General features: G+C 54.1%; 9 protein-coding genes across 9 annotated transcripts; 2 read left to right on the plus strand and 7 right to left on the minus strand.

Moving 5' to 3' along the window:
• Positions 1-22: 22 nt before the first annotated feature.
• Positions 23-1,993, minus strand: PG998_013022 (P-loop containing nucleoside triphosphate hydrolase protein; the record flags this gene model as incomplete). The annotated part of the gene is made up of 5 exons (XM_066879838.1): positions 23-170; positions 428-820; positions 1,452-1,497; positions 1,554-1,835; positions 1,909-1,993. The coding sequence occupies 5 exons, from the start codon at positions 1,991-1,993 to the stop codon at positions 23-25; spliced, it is 954 nt and encodes a 317-aa protein (XP_066726222.1).
• A 1,921-nt stretch (positions 1,994-3,914) lies between these two features.
• On the minus strand, positions 3,915-4,322 carry PG998_013023 (uncharacterized protein; the record flags this gene model as incomplete). The annotated part of the gene is made up of 1 exon (XM_066879839.1): positions 3,915-4,322. The coding sequence occupies one exon, from the start codon at positions 4,320-4,322 to the stop codon at positions 3,915-3,917; it is 408 nt and encodes a 135-aa protein (XP_066726223.1).
• A 3,328-nt stretch (positions 4,323-7,650) lies between these two features.
• Positions 7,651-8,477, minus strand: PG998_013024 (uncharacterized protein; the record flags this gene model as incomplete). The annotated part of the gene is made up of 2 exons (XM_066879840.1): positions 7,651-7,913; positions 8,444-8,477. The coding sequence occupies 2 exons, from the start codon at positions 8,475-8,477 to the stop codon at positions 7,651-7,653; spliced, it is 297 nt and encodes a 98-aa protein (XP_066726224.1).
• Positions 8,478-8,755: 278 nt separating this feature from the next.
• On the plus strand, positions 8,756-9,190 carry PG998_013025 (uncharacterized protein; the record flags this gene model as incomplete). Its single annotated transcript, XM_066879841.1, has 1 exon — positions 8,756-9,190. The coding sequence occupies one exon, from the start codon at positions 8,756-8,758 to the stop codon at positions 9,188-9,190; it is 435 nt and encodes a 144-aa protein (XP_066726225.1).
• An 831-nt stretch (positions 9,191-10,021) lies between these two features.
• On the minus strand, positions 10,022-11,565 carry PG998_013026 (uncharacterized protein; the record flags this gene model as incomplete). The annotated part of the gene is given in 2 exon segments (XM_066879842.1): positions 10,022-10,695; positions 10,713-11,565. The coding sequence occupies 2 exon segments, from the start codon at positions 11,563-11,565 to the stop codon at positions 10,022-10,024; spliced, it is 1,527 nt and encodes a 508-aa protein (XP_066726226.1).
• Positions 11,566-11,854: 289 nt separating this feature from the next.
• On the minus strand, positions 11,855-13,551 carry PG998_013027 (uncharacterized protein; the record flags this gene model as incomplete). Its single annotated transcript, XM_066879843.1, has 5 exons — positions 11,855-12,418; positions 12,484-12,532; positions 12,593-12,785; positions 12,839-12,958; positions 13,026-13,551. The coding sequence occupies 5 exons, from the start codon at positions 13,549-13,551 to the stop codon at positions 11,855-11,857; spliced, it is 1,452 nt and encodes a 483-aa protein (XP_066726227.1).
• A 1,174-nt stretch (positions 13,552-14,725) lies between these two features.
• PG998_013028 (uncharacterized protein) lies at positions 14,726-16,810 on the minus strand (the record flags this gene model as incomplete). The annotated part of the gene is made up of 3 exons (XM_066879844.1): positions 14,726-15,426; positions 16,553-16,626; positions 16,674-16,810. The coding sequence occupies 3 exons, from the start codon at positions 16,808-16,810 to the stop codon at positions 14,726-14,728; spliced, it is 912 nt and encodes a 303-aa protein (XP_066726228.1).
• A 69-nt stretch (positions 16,811-16,879) lies between these two features.
• Positions 16,880-18,487, plus strand: PG998_013029 (uncharacterized protein; the record flags this gene model as incomplete). The annotated part of the gene is made up of 2 exons (XM_066879845.1): positions 16,880-17,443; positions 17,498-18,487. 2 exons carry the CDS (start codon positions 16,880-16,882, stop codon positions 18,485-18,487), a joined length of 1,554 nt encoding a protein of 517 aa, XP_066726229.1.
• A 994-nt stretch (positions 18,488-19,481) lies between these two features.
• On the minus strand, positions 19,482-19,934 carry PG998_013030 (uncharacterized protein; the record flags this gene model as incomplete). Its single annotated transcript, XM_066879846.1, has 1 exon — positions 19,482-19,934. One exon carries the CDS (start codon positions 19,932-19,934, stop codon positions 19,482-19,484), a length of 453 nt encoding a protein of 150 aa, XP_066726230.1.
• Between the last annotated feature and the right edge of the window lie 1,083 nt (positions 19,935-21,017).

The following is a 21,017-nucleotide window of genomic DNA, read 5'->3' on the forward strand; positions in this document are numbered from 1 at the left end:
CTGGCCTGTTCAACTTGAAGCTTCAGTTTGGTAGGGGATTGAGGCTGAACTGCTGGCCAGACTTAATGACAGGTTTGTCGATGGCTTCGATAGCCTTGGGAGAAGAGTTGTCCGTATGCTGATGTTCATTTGGGCCATGCCGAGGACCCGGCTGAGCCCAGGGCGATGGCCTGGTTGATGACCTAGCTAAGAGCCAGGCTGAAGACCCCCAGCTTGAGGCCCACCAAGTGGAGGTCGAGGCTGTGCCCCGGGTTGATGGCCAAGGTGATCACCACTTTGGGTGACGAAAGGCGGGCTAATATGCACCGAATACCGGGGTGGGAACTATCCGAAGTGACGACCAAGTGCAGGCCAAGGGCGTGACAGAGAAGAAGGCCGAGAGGGAGCCCAAGAGGGAGACAAAAGGGAGAACGAGAGGAGGACAAACCGCTGCCCAGTTGAACGCGGGGTGTGAGGCTTGTAACTGGCACTGACGCTCGAGGGTCTGTTGCTAAGGTGTGTGAAAAGCCGGCGGCGAAATCGCATTTGCGGCACCAGCGCTAAGATACTGCTGCGCGGCGTCCTCCTGTGTGAAAGTACAAGCGACTCAACAAGGTTGGTATCCGTTTCGGGGTTATCCTTGCTTCCGGCCAGGACTCGGCCAGGCAAAGATGTCTGAACTGGTCTAAAGAACTCTACACGGAAGATATCGGCGCCGAGGGCAGTACCTTTGCCGCTCAGCCCCATTGCCTCTCTGGCTTGTTCAAGCTCTTCGCCGATGTGTAGCCAATACTGATGTTTGCTTTGCTTCTCCCTGGTAGATTGACAGGGGCTGAGGGGCCTAGGACGAGTGGTAGCCATCGCCCAGGTTGGTCAACCATCCGGTTAGTAGAGATGGGGCGTAGCCGGATGGCGGAAGAGCGTCGGATTGCCCACGGTGGAGGAACTATATTGATATAAGAAACGTACTACCCAAAGTAAGGAGGCGGCAGTGGCGGCAGCGTCGGCGTCGGTGGGCTCTGCCGCTTTGACTCGGCCAGATGGCTCTGCATTTGATTCTTCCGGTTGCCGGCAGTTGTCGCCCAGCGGTTGCTGATGCTGCCTCGCCGGGATGATGCAGGTCTCGTACGGGGCGGGTCCGGGAGGAAGAGCCAGGGGCAGGACCAAGGGGGATAGATCGGGTACCGTGTACTGGCTTTGTGTTAGGATCCAGGAGCAGACAGGTGAAACAAAAATTAGAGTGTAGGAGATCAGTCACTTACAAATCCCCCCACGGACTAATGTTGTTGTTGCTGCTGCTGCCGCCGCTGTTGATGTCTTCGCTGGTGATGATGCTGCTGTTGTCGCCGCCGCGACCGCAAAAAATGTAGCAGTTGCTATGGCCCTAACCACACCCCTGAATCCGGGTCAGACAGCCGCGCCGCGCACAGGAATGCGAGCACGGCGGCGAACCCACCGAGCCCCTGGCCTACCTTGGACCAGTAGTCGACCCACGAAGGCGACCAGCAGGGCTGATAGCTGCAAGGAACCGAAGTCACACACGAGCCACCAGGCGTCTAGGCGCCCGTGCTCACCATGGTCGTCAGTGAGCTGTGCTGAAAGATCCTCGGAGGGTGACAAGTTTGCAAGCATAGGACAGATACATAGGAAGCTATACACAGGAAGCCATATAGTCACGAACAAGCATGACGCCGTTATGGTGACTGCTCGGAAAGGGGTCGTCGAAGTGGCAACAAGAGCGAGAGGTCGTTCGCACCATGGCGAAAGCCGAACACTAGGCGCGCCGAAAGGTCGGAAGTGATCAGGCAACAGCTGCTCGATTGCCCAGTCTGCCGAGTTTCTCGGGAGTTTTCTACCTGGATAGGGGTATCAGCACGAATATGCTTAACAGAGTTGTAGCACTGAAATATATGCCAGGGGCAAACTAACAGTAACCCAGTTTGTGTGATTTGTTGCGGAGTAGAGGATGTAATCGGCCAGATCCAGAGCTTCCACTGCTCAGGCCAGCCGGCATGGTTTCCGGATCGAAAGGTTTTAGGAGCATTGGCAGAGAGTGAATATGTCTGCCGCATGATCGAGGTGTAGCAGCATGAAGACTTGCAGTTCGTCCAGGTATCTCGGCCGAGGGGGAAGAGGAACGGCGGCGCCTAGACGGCTGGGCATGCGCAGGCGAAGAGTGGCAATGACTCGTGATGCCGCATATCGATTCCAATCGGCACCGGCGAGACAGGGTCAAAGGGCCGGAGAATTGTAATATGTTCTTTGATGTCAAAGTGCCGAAGGATCGAGAGTCGAACCGCTGAGGTTCGAGGCAGAGGTTGTCGGCCCTCAAGAGACGGAGTCGTTGGGGTGACGGACAAAGGAACCGGAGATGTCGAGTGGCGGGAAGGCGTGAGAGTTGCTAGCTGTAGAAAATGGTGTACGGCAGCTTGCGTGTCGCTCGAGGCGTGGATTGCCGTGGTCCTGGTCGTGGGGTGGGTTGGCCGGCTCGGTCGAGATTTCAAGACATGAATCTTGTCGGGCATCACAATGGTATGACATGAGTGTCGAGCGCACAGGGGAACTAATGATCGCGGAGTCCGGCGGATGCTCAGCATAGGTGGCGTATGAGAGGCGACAGTCGGCAGTCAGTCAATGGAGGGCATGTGGAAGACGAAACTCAGGCAAGACGGCACAAGCTCGATGCGCGCGGGCGAGGGGGTTGGAAGGCGCAATTGTTTTCGATCGTCAAAGATATTGCATTGCTATTTAGATTGCCAGTTGAGATTGCCAATTGAGTTGCCAACTTGGCGTTGAACGGAAAAGGAAGAAAGAAAAAGATTGTTGAAACGCAGAGCCCCCGGGGCGGACAAGGCAGTTGGACAGCAAAGGCAAGAGATGGTTTGAATGGGTAGAGTCCAAGTCCAAACTGGCCCCAGCTAGGACGAGTGCAAATGTTCTTATCTGCTTAAGGGGCCTGGCCTACCATCTGCAGTGCGCTGGGGCGGGTGCCGGCTGGCATTGGCGGCGGGACATTGCAATGTCTTTGCGGGAGATGTACTGCTCATCCCTTGCTGCACTCCCACTCTCGATTCGCCTACTGCCCGGGGGCTCCCTAGAGCTCCTCCTTTTCACGTGTGCGCATCATCAAGTCTCTCTATATCTGACCACTGCCTGCACATGTGGGGAATCCGTTGTGAAAGGTGGTGAGTCGCGATGCGACCGGTGATCGACAAGTCGATGGTCATCCCATTGGTCCGACGATATTTGCAGTTCCACGTTGCATAGGTTCCGTGCTAGACCGCTAAGTCTCAAGTGTCGCCACATATATTTGACGCCATGGCCCCAAGACTGTCCACCATGAATCTACCCACAAGCCCCATTTGTTGATCTCATACCCACCGCTTGATGTCTTCCCTCCAGTGGGAGTCGTACAGCTCAGCAAAATACTTTTATCAACGTGATCATGATCCAGGATCGAAGGGAAGGATCCCGGGTGCGCTTACGCAGCATGTGGAATGGGGTCTGGATCACGTAGCAGAATGAATCTCGAGGCAGATCTGGATTGTAGTTTCTATCAATTGTAGCTAATTCCGTCGATAAAGAGTTGGCCTTACTCATAGGTCAACCCACCTTGTCAAATAGGTCTTGTCGTCCAGTGACCTTGATGTAGTGAAATACAGCAAATATCAAACCCCGTGAAGGCAAATGCAAACAAAGACGGATCCCAAGTATCTCGGGCATCCCGACACCAATGAACCCATCAAAATCGCTATGGTCGACCCGTCCCATCATCATGGTCCCGTGCTGTATCCAGCCTCCACGCCAGCGTTCCAAATCATTCCTCCAATCGAACGATCCACGATACTCCAATTGAGGAGATTGTTTTGCTCCCTAAGACGAACGAGATGCTTCTCGAGACGCCTGTTCGAGTTCGGTTCCATATGATCCTCCGGCTACTGCAACTGTTTCTCATGTAGGCCAACCGTCTTCTTGAGAATACTTGTCTGTTCCTTGAGTTGGCTGACCGTCTTCTTCAGAACACTGTTGCTCTCCTCGAGTAGGCTGACCGTCGTCTTCAGACCACTATTGTTCTCCTCGAGAATTCTGACCGTCTCCTTGAGACTACTATTGTTCTCCTCAAGAAGACTCTTGTTCGCCTCGAGAAAACTGATCCTCGCGAGAAGCCTGGCCGTCTCGTCCAATCTCTCAGCGGAACGATTGGAACCATTACGGGACTGCACCTTCTTGGGCATGACAGCAGTGCTTTCGCCGGAATCGTTGTACCGCAAGAGGCCCACTGGTGTCTTTCTGGCAGACGGCCCCTGGGCCGGATGGCTGGTAGCACCGGGTCCCTGGACCATGATTACGGGATTCTCGGTTAGGTGAGGATTGGGCTGAGTCGGTCGCGGCAGATCCCTGGAAGATGATCACGTCGTCGGGTTCAATCGGTAGACAACAGGGTGGATACCGGGGACGGAGGTCGGAAAGCGGGCCGCTTCAGCGGAAGCGGAGTGTGTCTGAAAAGTAGTTTGGGGAGAAGTCTGGGGAGAAAATGAGATATATGAAAAGATTAGAAGTGTTGAAAGAAGAGAAACACGATGGAGTGTGAGAAATCTCCAATAAGTATTGAATGTTAGGTGCGAAGGACTGGTGGCGCCTTGATTGACGATCTGATTGTTCACCAGGAGCCTCCTGGCAAATACATACTATATGGCCACGATTGTCTATTAAGAAAGCTGTAACCGCAGAGAACAATCACGATTGGAATGCCCTCAAACCTCCGCCCCTGATTCGCTTTGTTCTGGTATACTCTTGTCGTGACAATGGCAAACATGAATCGAATCAAGTTGCGTTGCCAGTTCCCCTAATGTACGTTGAGCGACAGCGAGCTATGCGGTAAAATCACGTATAATCTAAGCTAGAAATCATGGTTCATGAGGCTAAGAGGAGGAGTCGTAACAGGTGCTGATCTTTGGCGTACCAATGCCTTGCAACAGCGTATGTGATATCGGCGTATGTGCGGAGGAGCAGTGGCCAGTCAGCAGTATTTTCCGGCGGCTCTGGCTGGCGCTCGCACTTGACGCTGATTGCCCCAGTAAGCTGCGACTCAACAACACTTTGGGTGTGCTTCGCTATAGAAATACAGGATACAACCGAGTTTGCAAACATCTACACATGTCGATGTAGTTGCTATGCTGGCACAAGCATCATATCTCTGCCGCGACTGGGCGGGAAGATACTAGTGAGGAACTCGGATGAGGTGACGTGGACCGGTGCTCGCAATTGTCATTAAGAGGTCAGAAGTGATGGCAGTGAAGTCATTGAGGGAGGACGTAAGCCCTGAGAAGTAACTCTTCGATAGAACTACGTAGGCCTACAACAACGCCGCTATGCACGCCAAGCAAGCCGTTCCCCAGGATGGCAGCAACAGCAGCCACCAATGGAGTAGCATCACGACCGCGATGTGCTGACCTAGCGGAGAAGCGTGTGTGCAGGCAAAGCCTGTGACTGCCACATGTACTCCGTTGAAATCAGGGCCGCAACCCCAGGAAGAGGAGCTGGACGATCTACAGGCCATCAAGATCACTGAAGACCGTATGGGGGGACAGCATGCTGGGAAGGCTATGTGGGAGCAAAGCGATAGCGGGTTGGGAGATTTAGGGAGTCGTTCCAAACATTATTTCACGATAGCTTCGCTTGCTGGTTGATCGTTTCCCTGCTGCGGCTGGGAGCAGGGACATGGTTTGGAAAGTGACACTATGCTGGGGCGAACCATGCTATTCAACTTGACGTGGTAATGAATGCAAGGATCCAGAGCTGACTGAATGTGGTTGAACAAGTATTAGCCCAAGCAAAGAAGGCCATAAGATAAAACCGGATTGACCGTTCTCGCCAACAGCAATGTCTGGAGGAAGTTGAACATCACAGGATCAGCAGGTCGCATGGGAACCCACCGACGCTCGTGTTTATCGGCGCAAAGGGAGTCGATACAGACAGGTCGGCGGGCAAACATGATCACAACTTTGCTTCCATGTGCCGTTGTGTATAGTTTAGAAGATAGCCCAAGCCAGTCATGAAACCAGCCACCGGCGAACTATCTCTTGCAAACTAACGAGGAATTAAGAAAGACAACCATCCGTATGAAGACAGGGGTGGAGGCTCGGGAGGATGAGGCGGCGCGTCAGCCTGGTGGGCAGGTCGGAACCCAACCGAATGCTCTTCTAGAATCGCGATTCGCTTTGGCGGGACTTGTTGACCGGAGTTGTACGTCGCCGACATCTTTGCTATAGTTTGGGTTCGAGAAGATATGGTGTCATGGCGGACCACGTTGCAATGGCTGTGTGGCTCTGAGGCTCTGGGGCGCTTCACATATATTATCGCGTAGTGTTATGTGTGCTAGTGAGTGGGGGTCTTCGGCGCGGCCCGCTGGCTTCGTTCTTCGGGTTCGGCCACTGGGGTTCTTGTGGGCCACGGGCCCGACACTCGGAGGATTGGCAAGGGTTCGTCGGCGCCGTCGCACATGCGGTTTGCTGACTGGCGCATGGATGGGAATGCGGGATGGGAGTCGGAACGGCTGCTTGAACGCAAGGTTGTCGGGAGACGCGATGGTGTGGTCTTGCAAGGGAATCGGCCGTCGCAGATATGATTTTCGTTACAGTCCTGGTGAAAATGGTTCAATTTCTCTCAGTGCTGTTGGCCATTTCGATTTTGATCCCTGGTCTTGTTCCTGCGGTGATTGTAGTTCGTGACAATGGCTTTCCGCAAGCTTGAGCTGGTGTTCTAGCAGCATTCTAGTAGCCGCGGGGTGCTTAGTGGTCCAGTTAGCGTACCGGGCGACCGGTTACAGTTGGGAGGCCCCTAGCTTAGCACATTTCCCCAATTGACCTACTATCTATTCTGATTTCTGATCCAGGGAAGACGACTGCAGCATACTGTATTCTGTTTGCGGGGGAGGCTGGTCAAGGCTACGAGTGTAGAGCTTGTGCTAGGGTCTGTTTTTCTTCCCTATCTTCCAGTCAAGATCGTAGAAAGGTCTTGATCTCCATTCCTGTTCCCCGAACAAAACGCCATCACTCTTGCCGCCACTGCCACGACCTCTACAGCATTCACCATCATCATCAACCCCGCTGCGTTACTCTATCGATTCCTCCACGATGCCAGCTCGCCGCCGCGATACCCCATGCCTACGATGTGCCAGCCGCATTGCGCACGGTGAGAAGCAGGTGTGCATTGATAGACAGGGTAAGACCAGTACACCGACCACCCGCCAGCCAGCCCACAGCTAATATCAGACAGGCAAATCCACCAGGTGCACCTACTGCAAGGGACTGCACAAGCGCTGCCTTACGGTAAGCTAATGTCCAGCATCTGGAAGACGGCAAACCAGCTAACGAGCACATGTTAGGCCACTGGAACCCTTCGTGCAAAGATCGACACCACGACCCAGGAGGCTGCTCGCAGGCCCCTAAACGACGTGAGTGCTGACTAGCCTGCTGTCACCCCCTTCAAGGCGCCGGCCATTGCTAACTAGGTAAGCAGTTGCGCTTCTCAGTTGCCAGGTCCGCCGTCCGCAAGGTTCTAGAAAGACAGCAGTGGAAGAAGTCGAGGGCTGCAATGAAGCAAGTTCAGATGGAGGCCATTGCGTACGTATCACCATATCTCGAGGGGGCGAAGTGATGTAGCAGGGCGTTAGCTGACCGGCAAGACAATAGCATGGAAGATCGCGAGGCCGAGAAGATGGAGTTGATGCGCTGCTTGACTGCCGCCCAGGAGGGTCTCCATGACTTCCACGAGAGTATCTCGAATAGCCTCGAGAATATCTCGAGCGACCTCGCCGCTCTGCGCCAGGGTCTGGTCCCTGCTGTCGATGAGGACGGCAATGACCCGGCCACTGACCTCTTGACTGACGTCACCAAGGCCACCACCCTCTTCGTTGATATGGTATGTGGACCCTGATTAGACGTTGCTCGATGTTCCAGCTAACGAGTTGCAAGAACGCAGAGAAGTCTGCCAAGTCAGACAACAACTCCGTTGGCATCACCCTGCCGTCCGACCATGAAGTTGAGACTGCTGACAACGACTTCGCCGAGGACTAGACGCTGCCGACCCGCCGCCGAGCCCTTGCCGAACCACTGCCTCGCCGGTGTCTTGCTGGGCCTCCGCCAGATGATATGGGATGTTTCTCGAGGGATGTTGGTTCTTTAGTTCACACCCGATATGGGTAAGGCCCCACGAACAGGTGGTCCATGCTCAGTGTCAATCCGCCCGAGCTTCACCCCACTGCCAACGCCCACTATCCTGGAACATCTAGGCAACGATAGCACACACCTAACACCCACTGCAGCGCACCACTTCCAACCCTGTTGATCGACAGCAACCCCAAGAATACGAGCTGAACAACACGATGCAGCACGCAATCAATCTTTGGAGATCAAGCGCGGCATGCGCGACACGACGACTATCTAGGATTAGCTCTGCTGACCACGACGCAGATCGCGAACGATGCCAGGGCGCATGACTGTTCGCACCCACCGACTTTGCTCTTTGACGCCCAGTTGCCGAACCATCCTCTTCCTCCTCACCTCGACCTCGACCTCGATCTTGACCGCAAAGTCAAGAATGCCACGAGCCTCGACTCGAGCGGCGCCTGTCGCCACTCAATTGGTTTCAACCACATTCCATATTTCGCCTGGCGTGCCCGTCTCGAACAATTTCCCATCGCGCCTCCCAGCCTCGAGCAGCTTCACACGGTCCATCCCGAAACTCCGTTCGGCCTGAGCAATGCCAGATCGATATGGTCGTCATTGAGCTTCTCATATTTCGCCTGCTGCCCGTCTCGATCTTTTTCCCAGCACGCCTCAGTGAGGTTCCGATCGGCATCAACATCCTCGTCGTTGAGCATCCAATATGTTGCTTGATGAATCCGTCTCGACTTTCGTCTCAATTTCCGTCTCGATTCCCAATTCCCATCCCGTGCCGATCCCACAATCCGATCAGAGAGATCGGCAGATCGACAGATCGACAGCTTGGCCGACGCCTTGAGCGCGGCGCCATTGCCATTCAACGCATTCGTCCCGACGATGTTCCGTCCGACCCCTTTTTGAAATCCGACAATCCTGGGCGATTCGCTCCTGGACACGGCACCGTTGGGAATGTCCCGGCCATTTTTGTCTTTCACCTGGCTGCTGCTCGTCTGGTCGTCTTTCGTCGAATGGCGCGCCTCGACTAACTTCCACCGCGCGCTCCTGGAACTTCGATCGAACATTTACCCCTTTTACCTCTTGCCCCGGAATCTCGCCGACAACAAACATCATCCCAACAATCGTTGAGTGCAACGGTCTTCCAGTTTCATTAGCCGCTCGCCGCTCGCCGCTCGCTTCTGCAGACGAATGTGGCCCTGGCGCTCCCTGGTTGGAGAAGAAGTTGAAGTTTTCTCTGATTCCTGTGGAATTGACTTGAAAGGCTGTCGCAGATCAATCCGGCTCACCCAGTAAGTACCCAACATGAAGCATTAGCTCTTGGTGTCTCGGGCTGCGTCCTTGGGTACACGGCCAGGCGCGGCGTGGTGGGGAGTATGGTGCAGATGGGCGATCGCGGCTGGATTTTCGCAGGTGACTGTAGGAAGTAGGATACCTTGTGAATACCAGTATCCTTGCTTATGAAGATGCCTTTCCTTTTGCCCTAGACTTTCTCTTTCAAGTCGCTAGTCAGTTGGCCAGTCTTCCACGAGCGTTTCCTGGCTATAGCTCGAGATACCTTGGCCGATCCAGGGCGAATTCGACAGCAGTCACATCAAGCACACTGCCGTCGCCTCCACCTTCCGGCCAACCGCGGCCATGAGCTTCGTCCACCTCACGGATACCAGCTATACAGTTGGCCGCGGCGACATGCCCTCGAGCTCTCTCCTTCCGCTGATCTATCCATGCTATCTGGCTTTCTAGTCAATATACTGCTGATGGAGAGGTAAGTTATCTAATCCCAAGTGCGTGTCTACGAACCCATTTCACATGTTCCCGTTGATTGGATAGTATTCAAATTCCTTTTTATTTGACATAGCTGGCTATCCGTCAGCATTGACAGCCACCACCTTGCGATCGTCCAACTCAAATATCAATCCGTCTTCGCCCAACCACTTGCGCCACTCGTCCACGATTTCAGGGCTAGGCTTCCAAGGACCCAACCTATGCTCGCGCATGTACTTCCACAGCCTGACCTCTGGCGTTTCGCATCGTCGCTTTCCGGCCCAATCGCTCCACCAGGGGTCTGCAACGCCCGCCTCCTGGCACCACAGCGTGACCTCCCAGAGATGCAACCCCGAGTAAGTCATCGTGAGCTTAGCCGACTGTAGCCGCGGCATGCTGCGGCGCGCCACGGCTGCCGCGAATTGTAGGGCCAGCGGGTTGAACGTCGCAGGGTCCGGTCGATCGCGCCAGATGTGATACGGCTTGTCTCGCTCCGCGGCATCCGGACGGCGCAGCCTCTCGGCGCTCTGCTCATCGCTGCTGTCGCACTCGCCATCAAACTCCCGCTCTGTACTATTGGAATGCGTATCTGAAACTTCATATTCGTCACTGTCCTCATCCTCGTCGTCATCCTCGTCGCTTCCATTGGCGTTCTCACTTTCTTCTTCGCTTTCGTAGTCGTCACCAGTGAAGTAATATTTTCCGCTCGGAGCAACCGTAAAGACATGGATATCGAGCTCCTCAAGCGAGGGCCACGTCGCGGTATCGGCATCTGTGTCGTGGGGAGACGGCGATTGGAGAACAGATCCTCCGAGATCATGATGTTGTACAAAGTAAGCCGCCGCAGCGGTGAACCTTCGACTTGCCCGAACCGACGAAGGGCGTCGCAAAGAGGGTCGACCCCGTCGTCGTCCTCCAGGTTCTGGTCGACAAAGTTCTGGTTTCCAGGGTCCTCGCGCTCAAATTCGATGCAGAGGTGCTGAAGCTGAGGAAGCGCCTGCAGACCTGCGAGGCCCTTTGCCAAATCGGCCCGGTCCTGGCGCCGTCGCCGGTGCCACCTGTAATGGTCGTCCTTATACGAGATAGAGAGGGTCTGCAGGGCAGAAAATCTCTCGGCCGTGGCCAGAGCATGGCCGGCCAAGCCGGGTGGAATCTCGACGAGGAGATTTGGAACAAAGGGGACTGATCCAGCAGATGCCATGACCGAGGCCGAAGGGCTGCCATCCAACGGCGGAACCTCTCGGTAGTAGTTCAAATAACTCCCAAGCCTGACTTCGAAAGAATAAGAGATATCGGGGTCGTGTTTCCAGCTGCTCAACTCTTGGAGCAACGACGTCGCATCCGCCTGGTACGTCTGTTGCTTCGGCCTCGTCTTCCGGTCGGAGAAACCGAAATTAGGACTGGTGATGTTGACCTCGAGGAACCGCAGGCCGCTCCGGCGCCTGTACTTTGCCTCGGGCTGAGAGAAGACGGAGCCAAAGAGAGACAGGCCGTCAGCAGAGTCAAATTTGATACGGGACATGGTGCGTGATTCGATGATGGCCTGCCACTGTCGCGAGATGGTTGCGTATGGCGCGATCTTCTCGTAGTCGCCCAGACTCTCAACGATGAGCAACAGGATTTCAGGACTCAGTTTCTCCATGTTGATTTAGATAACGAGATAGATATTTGGTGTCGGGTGAGGGAGCGAGCGATGAGCGGACGATGGCACCTTATATAGACCTTCCTCGAAAGGGCCTAGCTATATATGCATGTAGTCATTTTGCCAAGTCACTAGTGCCCCTTTTGGGAAGATGCAAGGGTGTAACTATTTTTAGATCCATGTAAAATATGAAAAATGATCAGCACTGCTCCGTAAATAACGCCCAAATGTAAGTCCCCAGCCGCAACTGCTGTGCCGTAACACGTCCCGAAGCTCCGCTGCGCTCCCCTTATGCCAGCGGGCTCGTCCACCAACCATTGGTCGTCTGCAATTTGTTAATCTCCGTCAAGGTCTTTTCCATGTTCGTCTTGAGTGTTTTGTCTCCCGCGGACAGGTCGGCCTTGGTCTTGTCCGCCTTGTGCGCGTCTTCGACTGCCTTCATGTCCTTGACCTGCTTGTCCATCCAAGTCTTGGCGTCCGTCAGGAAGTCTTTGAGCTTCTTGATGCTTTCAGCCGTGTCCGTCTTAATCCAGGCCTGAAATGCCTCGTCGAGCTTCTGCGGCTTGTATGCACCTTTCGCGTCTTTGGTGTCCTTCCAGTTCGCCACCACAGCATCTTCCGCCTTTTTAAGCGTCTTGACCACACGCTCGACCTGCTTCTTGTAAGTCGCCTTGACGTCGGTTCTCTTCATGTACTGGTTGACCAAGATCACGGCCCTCATGGCTGCGACGTAGCCTGCTCTTTGCTTGGCCAAGGCTACAATCTCCTTGTTTTTAATCTTTCCGCTCGCCAGCTTCTTTTCCAGTGATGTCAGGGGGTCCAGGTCACGCATCCTCTTGCCCGGTTGGAACATCTGAGAAGCGCCGGTCAGTTTTCGAACATGCTCACGAGTCCAGGGACTAGCAGAAAGGGACATACCAATGATTTCATGCCGTTGACGGGATGAGTAAGAAGGAGCATTTCCTCTCTGTGTACGAGTTAACAATCTGTGCCTCTCAAAATGGGGACGCATTGCTGTATGACTTACCCCTGGTCCTTGTTTGGCCAGCCCGACGCTGCCACATCCCAGGCGTACTCCTTTTTCCCTGGAACATCCACGAATGCGTTTGCCTTACTTTTAGGGTCGTTGCGATCCGCGGCCCAGTAGAAGTTCAGCATCTGGCAGAAGTCCTCCCATTTGCCGCCGTCGTCCACGAATGGCTTTTGGGGCTGGTAGTCCCCTTTATAGTGCCCCGCAACCCCCCAGCTTTGCCGACCCATTGTGGCCATTTACCCTCCACCTTGGCCCCAATGAATTTCTGCAGCATGTGTCTCTCCAGGACGTGTTCCGAGTCGAGGCGGTGTTTGTCGTTGGCGACCTTGGTCTTTGCGGTACCCGCCTTGCGCTTGTTTTCTGCGAGAGTGAAATCGCCGCAGTCGTTCCAGTTCTTCACGTTAAGCTCTACCAAGGGCTCCTCCACGTAGGGGGGGTGTCTTGTAGTCCATGAAGTTGTTACCGAACTTGGTAGTCTTCTCAATCAAGGCCTTTTTGTCCTGGGTCTTGTAGCCCATCTTGCAGAAGTTGTAGTGGTCTTTCTTGGCAGCTTCATCGCTCTTCGTCTTCTTGGGCTTTTGCTTGGCGGGCTGACCGGCCGCAGGGTTCGTCGCAGGCTGTCCGGTCGGAGGGTTCCCCGCTGGTGTCGCCCGGCCAAAAAGGTCATGCATGGCGCTGTTAAATTCCTCATCGTCGTCTTCGTCCTCATGATCGCGTGGGAGGAGTCCGGTGCTGTGACGAGGGCCCATGCGAGGTGCCCTCTTTGGAAGGGCGTCTGCAAGACTACTGAGATCTAGCAGGCCATCTTCGGGGTTGCCGCTTTCAGAAAGCTGTCCTTCGAAGATATCGACTTCCCCGCACTTATAGGTCGGGATGAGGGGGCATGACTGGTCTTCTGCGGCCAGGACGAGACTACAAAGCCCGTAGACCGGGAGGAGCTGGCTCAACTTCATGGTTGACAGGAAATATGATAGCAAGGAAAGACTCAAGAAACAGAATGAACGTGGAACGGAGGGCAATACGGTGAAAGGAAAGCGAAGTCGGATACTGGGAGTCTGAGTGAATGTGATGGCGATAAGGAACTATTTCGAAAACATATCGCGCGGACACGGGACTATATGTATTACCATTACAAGCGTATAAAGTATATCGAAGTCTAATCAATGATACGGCACACCATCGCTGGCCTCAGGTAAGCAACGGGGCGCAGGATTACAAGGAAGAGAAGTCATCTCGTCGGGTGAAGACATCGCGGGCTCTGGTTCTTGGCGTAGAGGCCGAAAAGGTCGATGGAAAGTCCACAAGGTGCCAGAAATAGACGTGATGCCCCGCCGTATACTGAGTTTCTGAAAAAGGATCGGGCACTGCCTATTCCGGAAATCGGAATTATGTAAGATTATGGCAGATCATTGGGAGTAGGCTTGGCAGGGCAGCCGGGGGCTAATACGGAACCCAATACGGAACCCCATAATATCGCCAAATTCATACTAGCCAATAGTGAAAACGCCTCCCTTGGCGTTGACAGGGATATAAGGTGTGGCGGTCGCGCCGTATAACTGTCAGCTTTCGGCCTGCCGAGTCGGGGGGCTGTGATAGTCAGGTACCCGATAGGCGACCGGTGCTGCGCCTCGACCCAATAGGTTCGCACATATGTGAGAATCCTACAGCACGTTGATTATACCTGCATCGGCTATTTTTAGTTGGCCCGAAATAGTCAGCCCAAGCACCTTTGACAATGCCCACGATAGCAATGAGATGGTCTTGCCATTCTCACCAATGTAGAGACCGCTATATCAGAACCGCCTTAACCTCTGAGCATATATACACGCACATGTCTCCTACACCACCGCATTCACATCATTCATCATCTCGTTACACGCACATATTTGTCCTGAACCGCACATACAGGCTAGCCGTCGCTTTCCATCCTTATTCTTTCCTCAATCTGTTTCCCAGCTACTTCACTTGTTTCTGTACACGATGCACCTCTCTCAGTCCCTTAAGGCGGTTTTATTCGTCGCAGGCCTCGTCGCGGCAACCCAGATCCCTCGAGAGGACTCCCCAGCCGGATTCCATGGAACGACAGAGCTTGTCGATGAGACAGACTTCGTGTCTTACGACGCTGAGCTATCTTCTGGCGGGATAGCTGCTCGAAAGGTTGCACCAGTCAACCTTTATATTTACCCGGGATGCGGCTCTACCACCACTTGCCCCAAGGACCAGATCATAGACCGCAAAGACAAAGACAAGAAGAAGTGCATCAAGTGCCCCAAGGGCAAGAAGCCCAACAAGGACCAGACTATGTGCGAGGAGGAGAAGAGCTGCAAGAAGGATGAGGTCAAGGACAAGGGAAAGTGCACGAAGTGCCCCAAGGGCAAGAAGCCCAACAAGGACCAGACCACATGCGAGGAGGAGAAGAGCTGCAAGAAGGATGAGGTCAAGGACAAGAACAAGTGCACCAAGTGCCCCAAAGGCAAAAAGCCCAACAAGGGGCAGACTATGTGCGAGGAGGAGGAGGTAAAGAGCTGCAAGAAGGATGAGGTCAAGGACAAGGGCAAGTGCACCAAGTGCCCCAAAGGCAAGAAGCCCAACAAGGACCAAACCACATGCGAGGAGGAGGTAAAGAGCTGCAAGAAGGATGAAATCAAAGGCAAGGACAAGTGCACCAAGTGCGGCAAGGGGGAGAAACCCAACAAGGACCAGACGATGTGTGAGAAGGAGAAGGCCGACGACAAGTGCGCCGTCTGCAAGAAGGGCAAGGTCAACGACCCCAAGGACTGCAAGAAGTGCATCAAGAAGAAGGGAAAGAGGGACTCGGAGCCAGAAAGCTTCGGATTATACGAGTAGATTGCGCATTCTCACGGCGATGAGTTTCGCTAGGTGGGACGGATGTTTTAAAGGAGTTCAGGTTTCAGGGGCACTGTTGTAGAGGAGTGATATAGGCATCGTCAGCATGCCGTCTTCATAACATATCAATTGGGAAATATTATTGAAGCATTGAAAGGAAAGAGTTTCGAGAATTTCGATAAGAGAACGGCATATCATTTGCCGTCCTGCTAGGATTCCTCTTTAAGTCGAGTTTGCAATAGCCAGTCTTCCACGCATCCAGATTCAAGGTCGACCTACCTAGCGATAGCTACATTGAAGGAGCCCGGGCCTCTACCATTTCCTCCCACAGTCAACTTATTGTCATCATCTTCAGGGGCAATCGTCAACTCCGGTAAGTTTGGTTACTTAGGCATGGACCCCGCCGCCGCGTCCCATATTGTGTGCAAACCTGTCTGCAAGCCGCTGACCTGCCGGTGTCGATCGACAGAAACCTGACAGAACCCGAATCTTAGTTCGCGTCTTCAATAGCCACTGTACTTCCAGTCGACATGAGGTTATGGAGAAAAACGGCCGCCCTCGATATGTGCTTCTAGCCACCCTAACTCTTTATACTGGCACCCTACCCAATGCCGTTCATCTGCGTATGCGAGATCGCGAAGTTTACCATAGCCTAGCTGCTTGAACATTAGTTTTAGGCCACTTCTAGGTAACATCCCACGACTCTTTTGGTATTTTACCTATAAGGGATGAGGCATTCGGCCGGTAGAAGTTCGGCCTCGGCCATTCGTAGCCCCTTGGCACGATCCTCAATCTGCGGGGTTGCAGCCCCTGAATTTCCAAAACAACCAACCCGGCCCAATACAACCCGTTGTCATCTGGGGTGCGGAGAGCCGCCATGTTCTGCCACCCCATACCCCGACATTTCTCGGCAAGCTCAATTGTGCATACTGCCTAGACCTTGGTAGCTTGGCCTGACAATCTCTCGGCTTGTGTTGTTGGTCGTGCCGCGTTGCCGTCTTGGGGCAGTGGATCCAAAACCAGTTTGCTGACTGCCCAGACATTAAACCCAAGCTACCCAACCAGTGTCAACTCGGGATTTCTCGGAGTTAGGTACAACCGGATGACACGAGATACTGAGTAGATTCTTGTTGAATGCGCACGCCATGGCTACTTTGCAGTGGCAGCTGGCTGCCCAGCGGCTAGCATGGTTCAGAATGGAATCTGCCCAGTGTCTTGGAACACTCACCATTCCATGCTCTCGGCAAATAGCATCCCCATGTTGGATCTCACGACGAGCTCGGAAGTGATGAGATTATTGACGAGTTGCGGGGAGCCGTTGAATACGTCCATAGGGAACCGGAGGCCGGGGACAGAGAGGAACATTGTATATATGAACGCTTCCGCCCGTCCTTGACACAAGTTTCTTCCATTTAGGTTTTTATCATCATCACCATGGCGAACGAAAAGGCCACTGTCTCACGCACTTCCCCGGAAGGGCTAAACCACCCCGACGCTATTGAACAGCATGCACATGGCACACGCCTAGAAGCTGTGATGTCGGGGTGCAGTGAGGAGAAAGTCCCCGTGGCTGCTGACGGGTACTACCACAACTTTGCTCCCATCGCCGAGTTGAACCTCCCCGACTGGCGAACGACTGAGAAGAAGCTCGTACGTCGCCTGGACATGACCCTTTTGCCCACCGTTTGGATACTGTATCTGAACAACTACCTCGACCGCACCAACATTGCCCAAGCGCGCCTCAACACCTTCGAAGAAGACCTAGGGCTGGGTGGCGATGACTACAACACCGCCGTCGCCGTGCTCACTGTCGGGTACATGCTAGCGCAGCTGCCCTCCAACATGTTGCTGACCCGAGTTCGCCCCTCGGTCTACCTGCCGGTGACAGCCATCGTGTGGTCTGCCGTTTCCGCCGCCACTGCTGGCACCAGTAGTCCTGCCACACTGTTTGTGGTGAGGTTCTTCTTGGGAATCTTGGAAGCACCGCTCTTCCCTGGTGTACGTGCTCACTGTCAATTTGTGAGCGACCTGTTCTGACTCCTGGATTTCTAGTCCGTCTACGTCATGAGCTGCTGGTACACGCGGAGGGAAATTGCTCTGCGCACAGCGATCCTGTATTCAGGGTTGGTATTGGCCCAGGCTTTCTCTGGTATCCTCGCAGCCGCCATCTTTGGTGGGCTCGACGGCGCCGCGGGGATCGCCGGCTGGAAGTGGCTCTTCATCATCGAGTCGTTGATGAGCACTGTCTGCGGCGTTGCTGCGTTCTGGACTTTGCCCGACTACCCCCACTCCAAGACTGGAAGTCAGCGGTGGGCTTTGGACGAGGATATGCGCCGCCTTGCCGAGGCCCGAATGGTGGCTGATCGAGTCACCGGCGCGTCTGGCACCGGGACCGTCTGGACAGGAGTGAAGCTCGCCGTCACGGACTTCAAGACCTGGATTTTTGTGTTGCTCAACATCTTCATGACGGGCTCCTACGGCTTCAACTTCTTCTTCCCCACCCTGGTCAGGGGCCTGGGCATTGGAAACAACACCACGTCCCTTCTACTCACTGCACCACCTTACTTCCTAGGCGCCATCGTGTCTTTCTTCGCCTCATGGAACAGCGACCGCATCCGCGAGCGTGGGTACCACATCTCCGCTGGATTGTTGACGGCCGCCATCGGCTACATCATCACCATCGCTACCACCAACATGGCGGCGCGGTATGCTGCATCCTTCCTATTCGCACCTGGATCTTTCTCCGCCAACGCACTTGTATATACTTGGGCGGTCTCCACCTTGAGCACGACGCCCGAGAAGCGCGCAGCCGCCGGAGCCATTGTCAACATCTTCGGCCATCTCGGCAACGTCATCTCACCGTATTTTTTCCGGGACGAGGAGAAGCCAGCTTATCGCCTCGCATTCATCCTCATGCTTGTCTTTGGGGGCACTGCGTTTGTGATTGCGTCGAGCGCCAAGATATACTTGAAACTGGCGAACAGGCGGCTGAAGAAGCGTGCCGCCGAGACAGGAGAGGTGTATAACCCGTTCATTTCTTGATCGAAATACTGGGTGAGATGGACGAAGACCTTAGAAAGAGTTCTGATGGGTTGGGGTGCGTCTTCTGCCACAGGGACCGCGAAGGCCATACCATACCACAAGGGGCGAAACAGAACGGGCTCATAATGGCGTAAAAGCATGTGATGCATATTTTGGTGTCAAAGGCTGCACATGGGCCTCGGATACAGGAGCTATCGTAAAGCGCAGAGCCCGATTGACATGACGCAATATCGTAATTGGTGTCGGCAGTTTACAGAAAGGGTCAAGACCCCTTTTCGTACCATGGTCCTCATACAGGATAACACATGGTACGAGGAATCAAATAGAGACTGTTGAGAAGCATGCCCAGTTGACCAAAGTTTGCGGCTGGCAGCCAACCGCTGTTTAGTACATGTCGATGGCACGTGATCTCGTATGATTTCACTGACTCTACTGCTGCAAATCATAGCATTGCGATTTGACTCATCTGTTTGATAGTGAAGTACCTGGTGAGATTGTCGACACAACTACTCGTCGCTGTTAGTCAGGGCCCAAATCGTAACATGAAGACACAGTACTGGGATGCCTCGTGCAGATAGTGCGCTCAATCTCTGAGGTATGGCAGGCGAATGCATTATCACGGATACTCGGAAGAAACACAATAGACGGATTGTGTTCATGATGGATGGACGTCGCCAGGGATCCCACACGTCGACATTCATTGATCAAACGGGGCGAGCGCAACGTCAGACGAATTCTAATGGGTGATATTGGTGCTTAATCGCTCTAGTGTCGAGGATATGCCTCGCTGGTAAATATGCTAATGTGGCCACCCGATTCCCACTGATCTCCTGCATATGCCCATGTCCGCAGCTCCGGGCGGGGATGTTTCCCTCCAACAACTCCTAAATATGGTGAAAACGCTTGTCATTGTCGTCTTCACCAGTGTGCATATTGCGAAACGCACCCTTCAGGCCATCGGTGGATTGGGTCTGTCAACCCAGGAATGATGCCCTTATGGTTCATGGCACCTCTCGAATTCGTCTACCGGCATGGCATTCTCGGGGTTCTTCGTTGTCTGAAGCCATCTTGGCGAAAAATTTCCACGAGGATACATCGACGGAGCATCAGCCACGTGGAGTTCTCCACCCAAGGCGCGTGCTTTGGCGAGATCAGCACGATGTTCATCCGTGAGTAGCTTCTGGGCTTCCGTCAACTTGGTCGATAGTTCGTAGACATGCAAAGCCAAAACTGGAGTGACGCGCTCGAACTTGTAGCCTTGGCCTTCGCGCTCCAGCTTCTTTTGCAGTTTGTCAACAAGCTTGCCCTCGATCTGGTCCATGGCGCTTTGAAGGCCATTGATCTTGGTTTCGAGGTGCTGCCGAAGGATGTCTGGCACCGACTCAGCAGACAGCTGTGCCTTGCAATCCAATTGCTTGACGCGCAGTGGTCCGTACTGCTCTGCCATCTTGTCGATGGATGAGAAGGCGTGGATGGAAGTGTCCTGAGCAGGAAGCCTGGCTGCCACGGGAGCGGCATCCCGTGAGGACGATCGAGCGCCGAGGGGACGTGGATATGATCCCGGACCCGAGCGTGGAGGAGCGCCTGTATCCCGAGACCAGGACTCAGCAGCGATGGCACTTCGAGACCATGATTCAGCAGCGATGACACTTCGTGACCATGACTCAGCAGCGATGGCACTCCGTGACAATTGCCCCGGACTGGGAGATCCGTACCCTGTGTATGGAGTCTGGGGCGGTACACCATAGTAATTCGTGATATGCACGGGTGCGTTGAAACTTGCCCCCCCAAGCCAGCTTGCAGCTCCGAGATATGCGTCATACGGTGCCGACGAATTGGCTGATGGCATCCGTGGGGTGTGCAAATGCCAATTGGGTTGGGACGGTACTGGCTCCTGCTCCCATGATGCCGAGCTCGCAATTGATTGCTGCGAGAATTGAACAGACATTTGGGTGGGTGGTGGAACAGGGGATGCGTCTGGAAATACAGCAGGAACTGGCGGCCGAGGGGGTAAGTTCGGCCCGGGACGCGTGCGGAGAGGCAGGTGTGGTGAGCTCGCACGACGCTTGCGGTGGTCGAGGAACAGACCCCGAGGGTCTTGGGCCTGTTCTGGGTCCATATTGCGACTTCCAGATGTTGTAATCTGCTCAGGAGCTATTTGGTGAAATAAGCAAGGCGAAATTGTCGGAAAATGCGTGTAGATTTGAGCAGTGATCTAGCGGACAAGCGAATCCTGGATCATGATCAAAGTTATTTCTTGATCTGTGGAAATAGAAGCGTATCTGGAGCTGATTGATACGGAATCCGTGATGATGCTCGGAGTAACGTTCTTGGGGGCTGTTGGGGCCCGGGAATGAGGCTGAAAAGCGGCCCGCTTTTGACCCCGAGATGGAGAGAAATGTTGAGTTGTAGATGTGAGGATGATGGATGAAGAAGAAGGGAGAGGATGGAGAGAAAATGCATTTGTGGGGTTAGGGTTAGGGTTAGGGTTAGGGTTAGGGTTAGGGTTAGGGTTAGGGTTAGGGTTAGG

The sequence above is a fragment of the Apiospora kogelbergensis genome (assembly GCF_038363985.1).
Source record: "Apiospora kogelbergensis strain CBS 113332 chromosome Unknown utg000008l_segment0_segment0, whole genome shotgun sequence".
Classification (NCBI taxonomy): domain Eukaryota; kingdom Fungi; phylum Ascomycota; class Sordariomycetes; order Amphisphaeriales; family Apiosporaceae; genus Apiospora; species Apiospora kogelbergensis.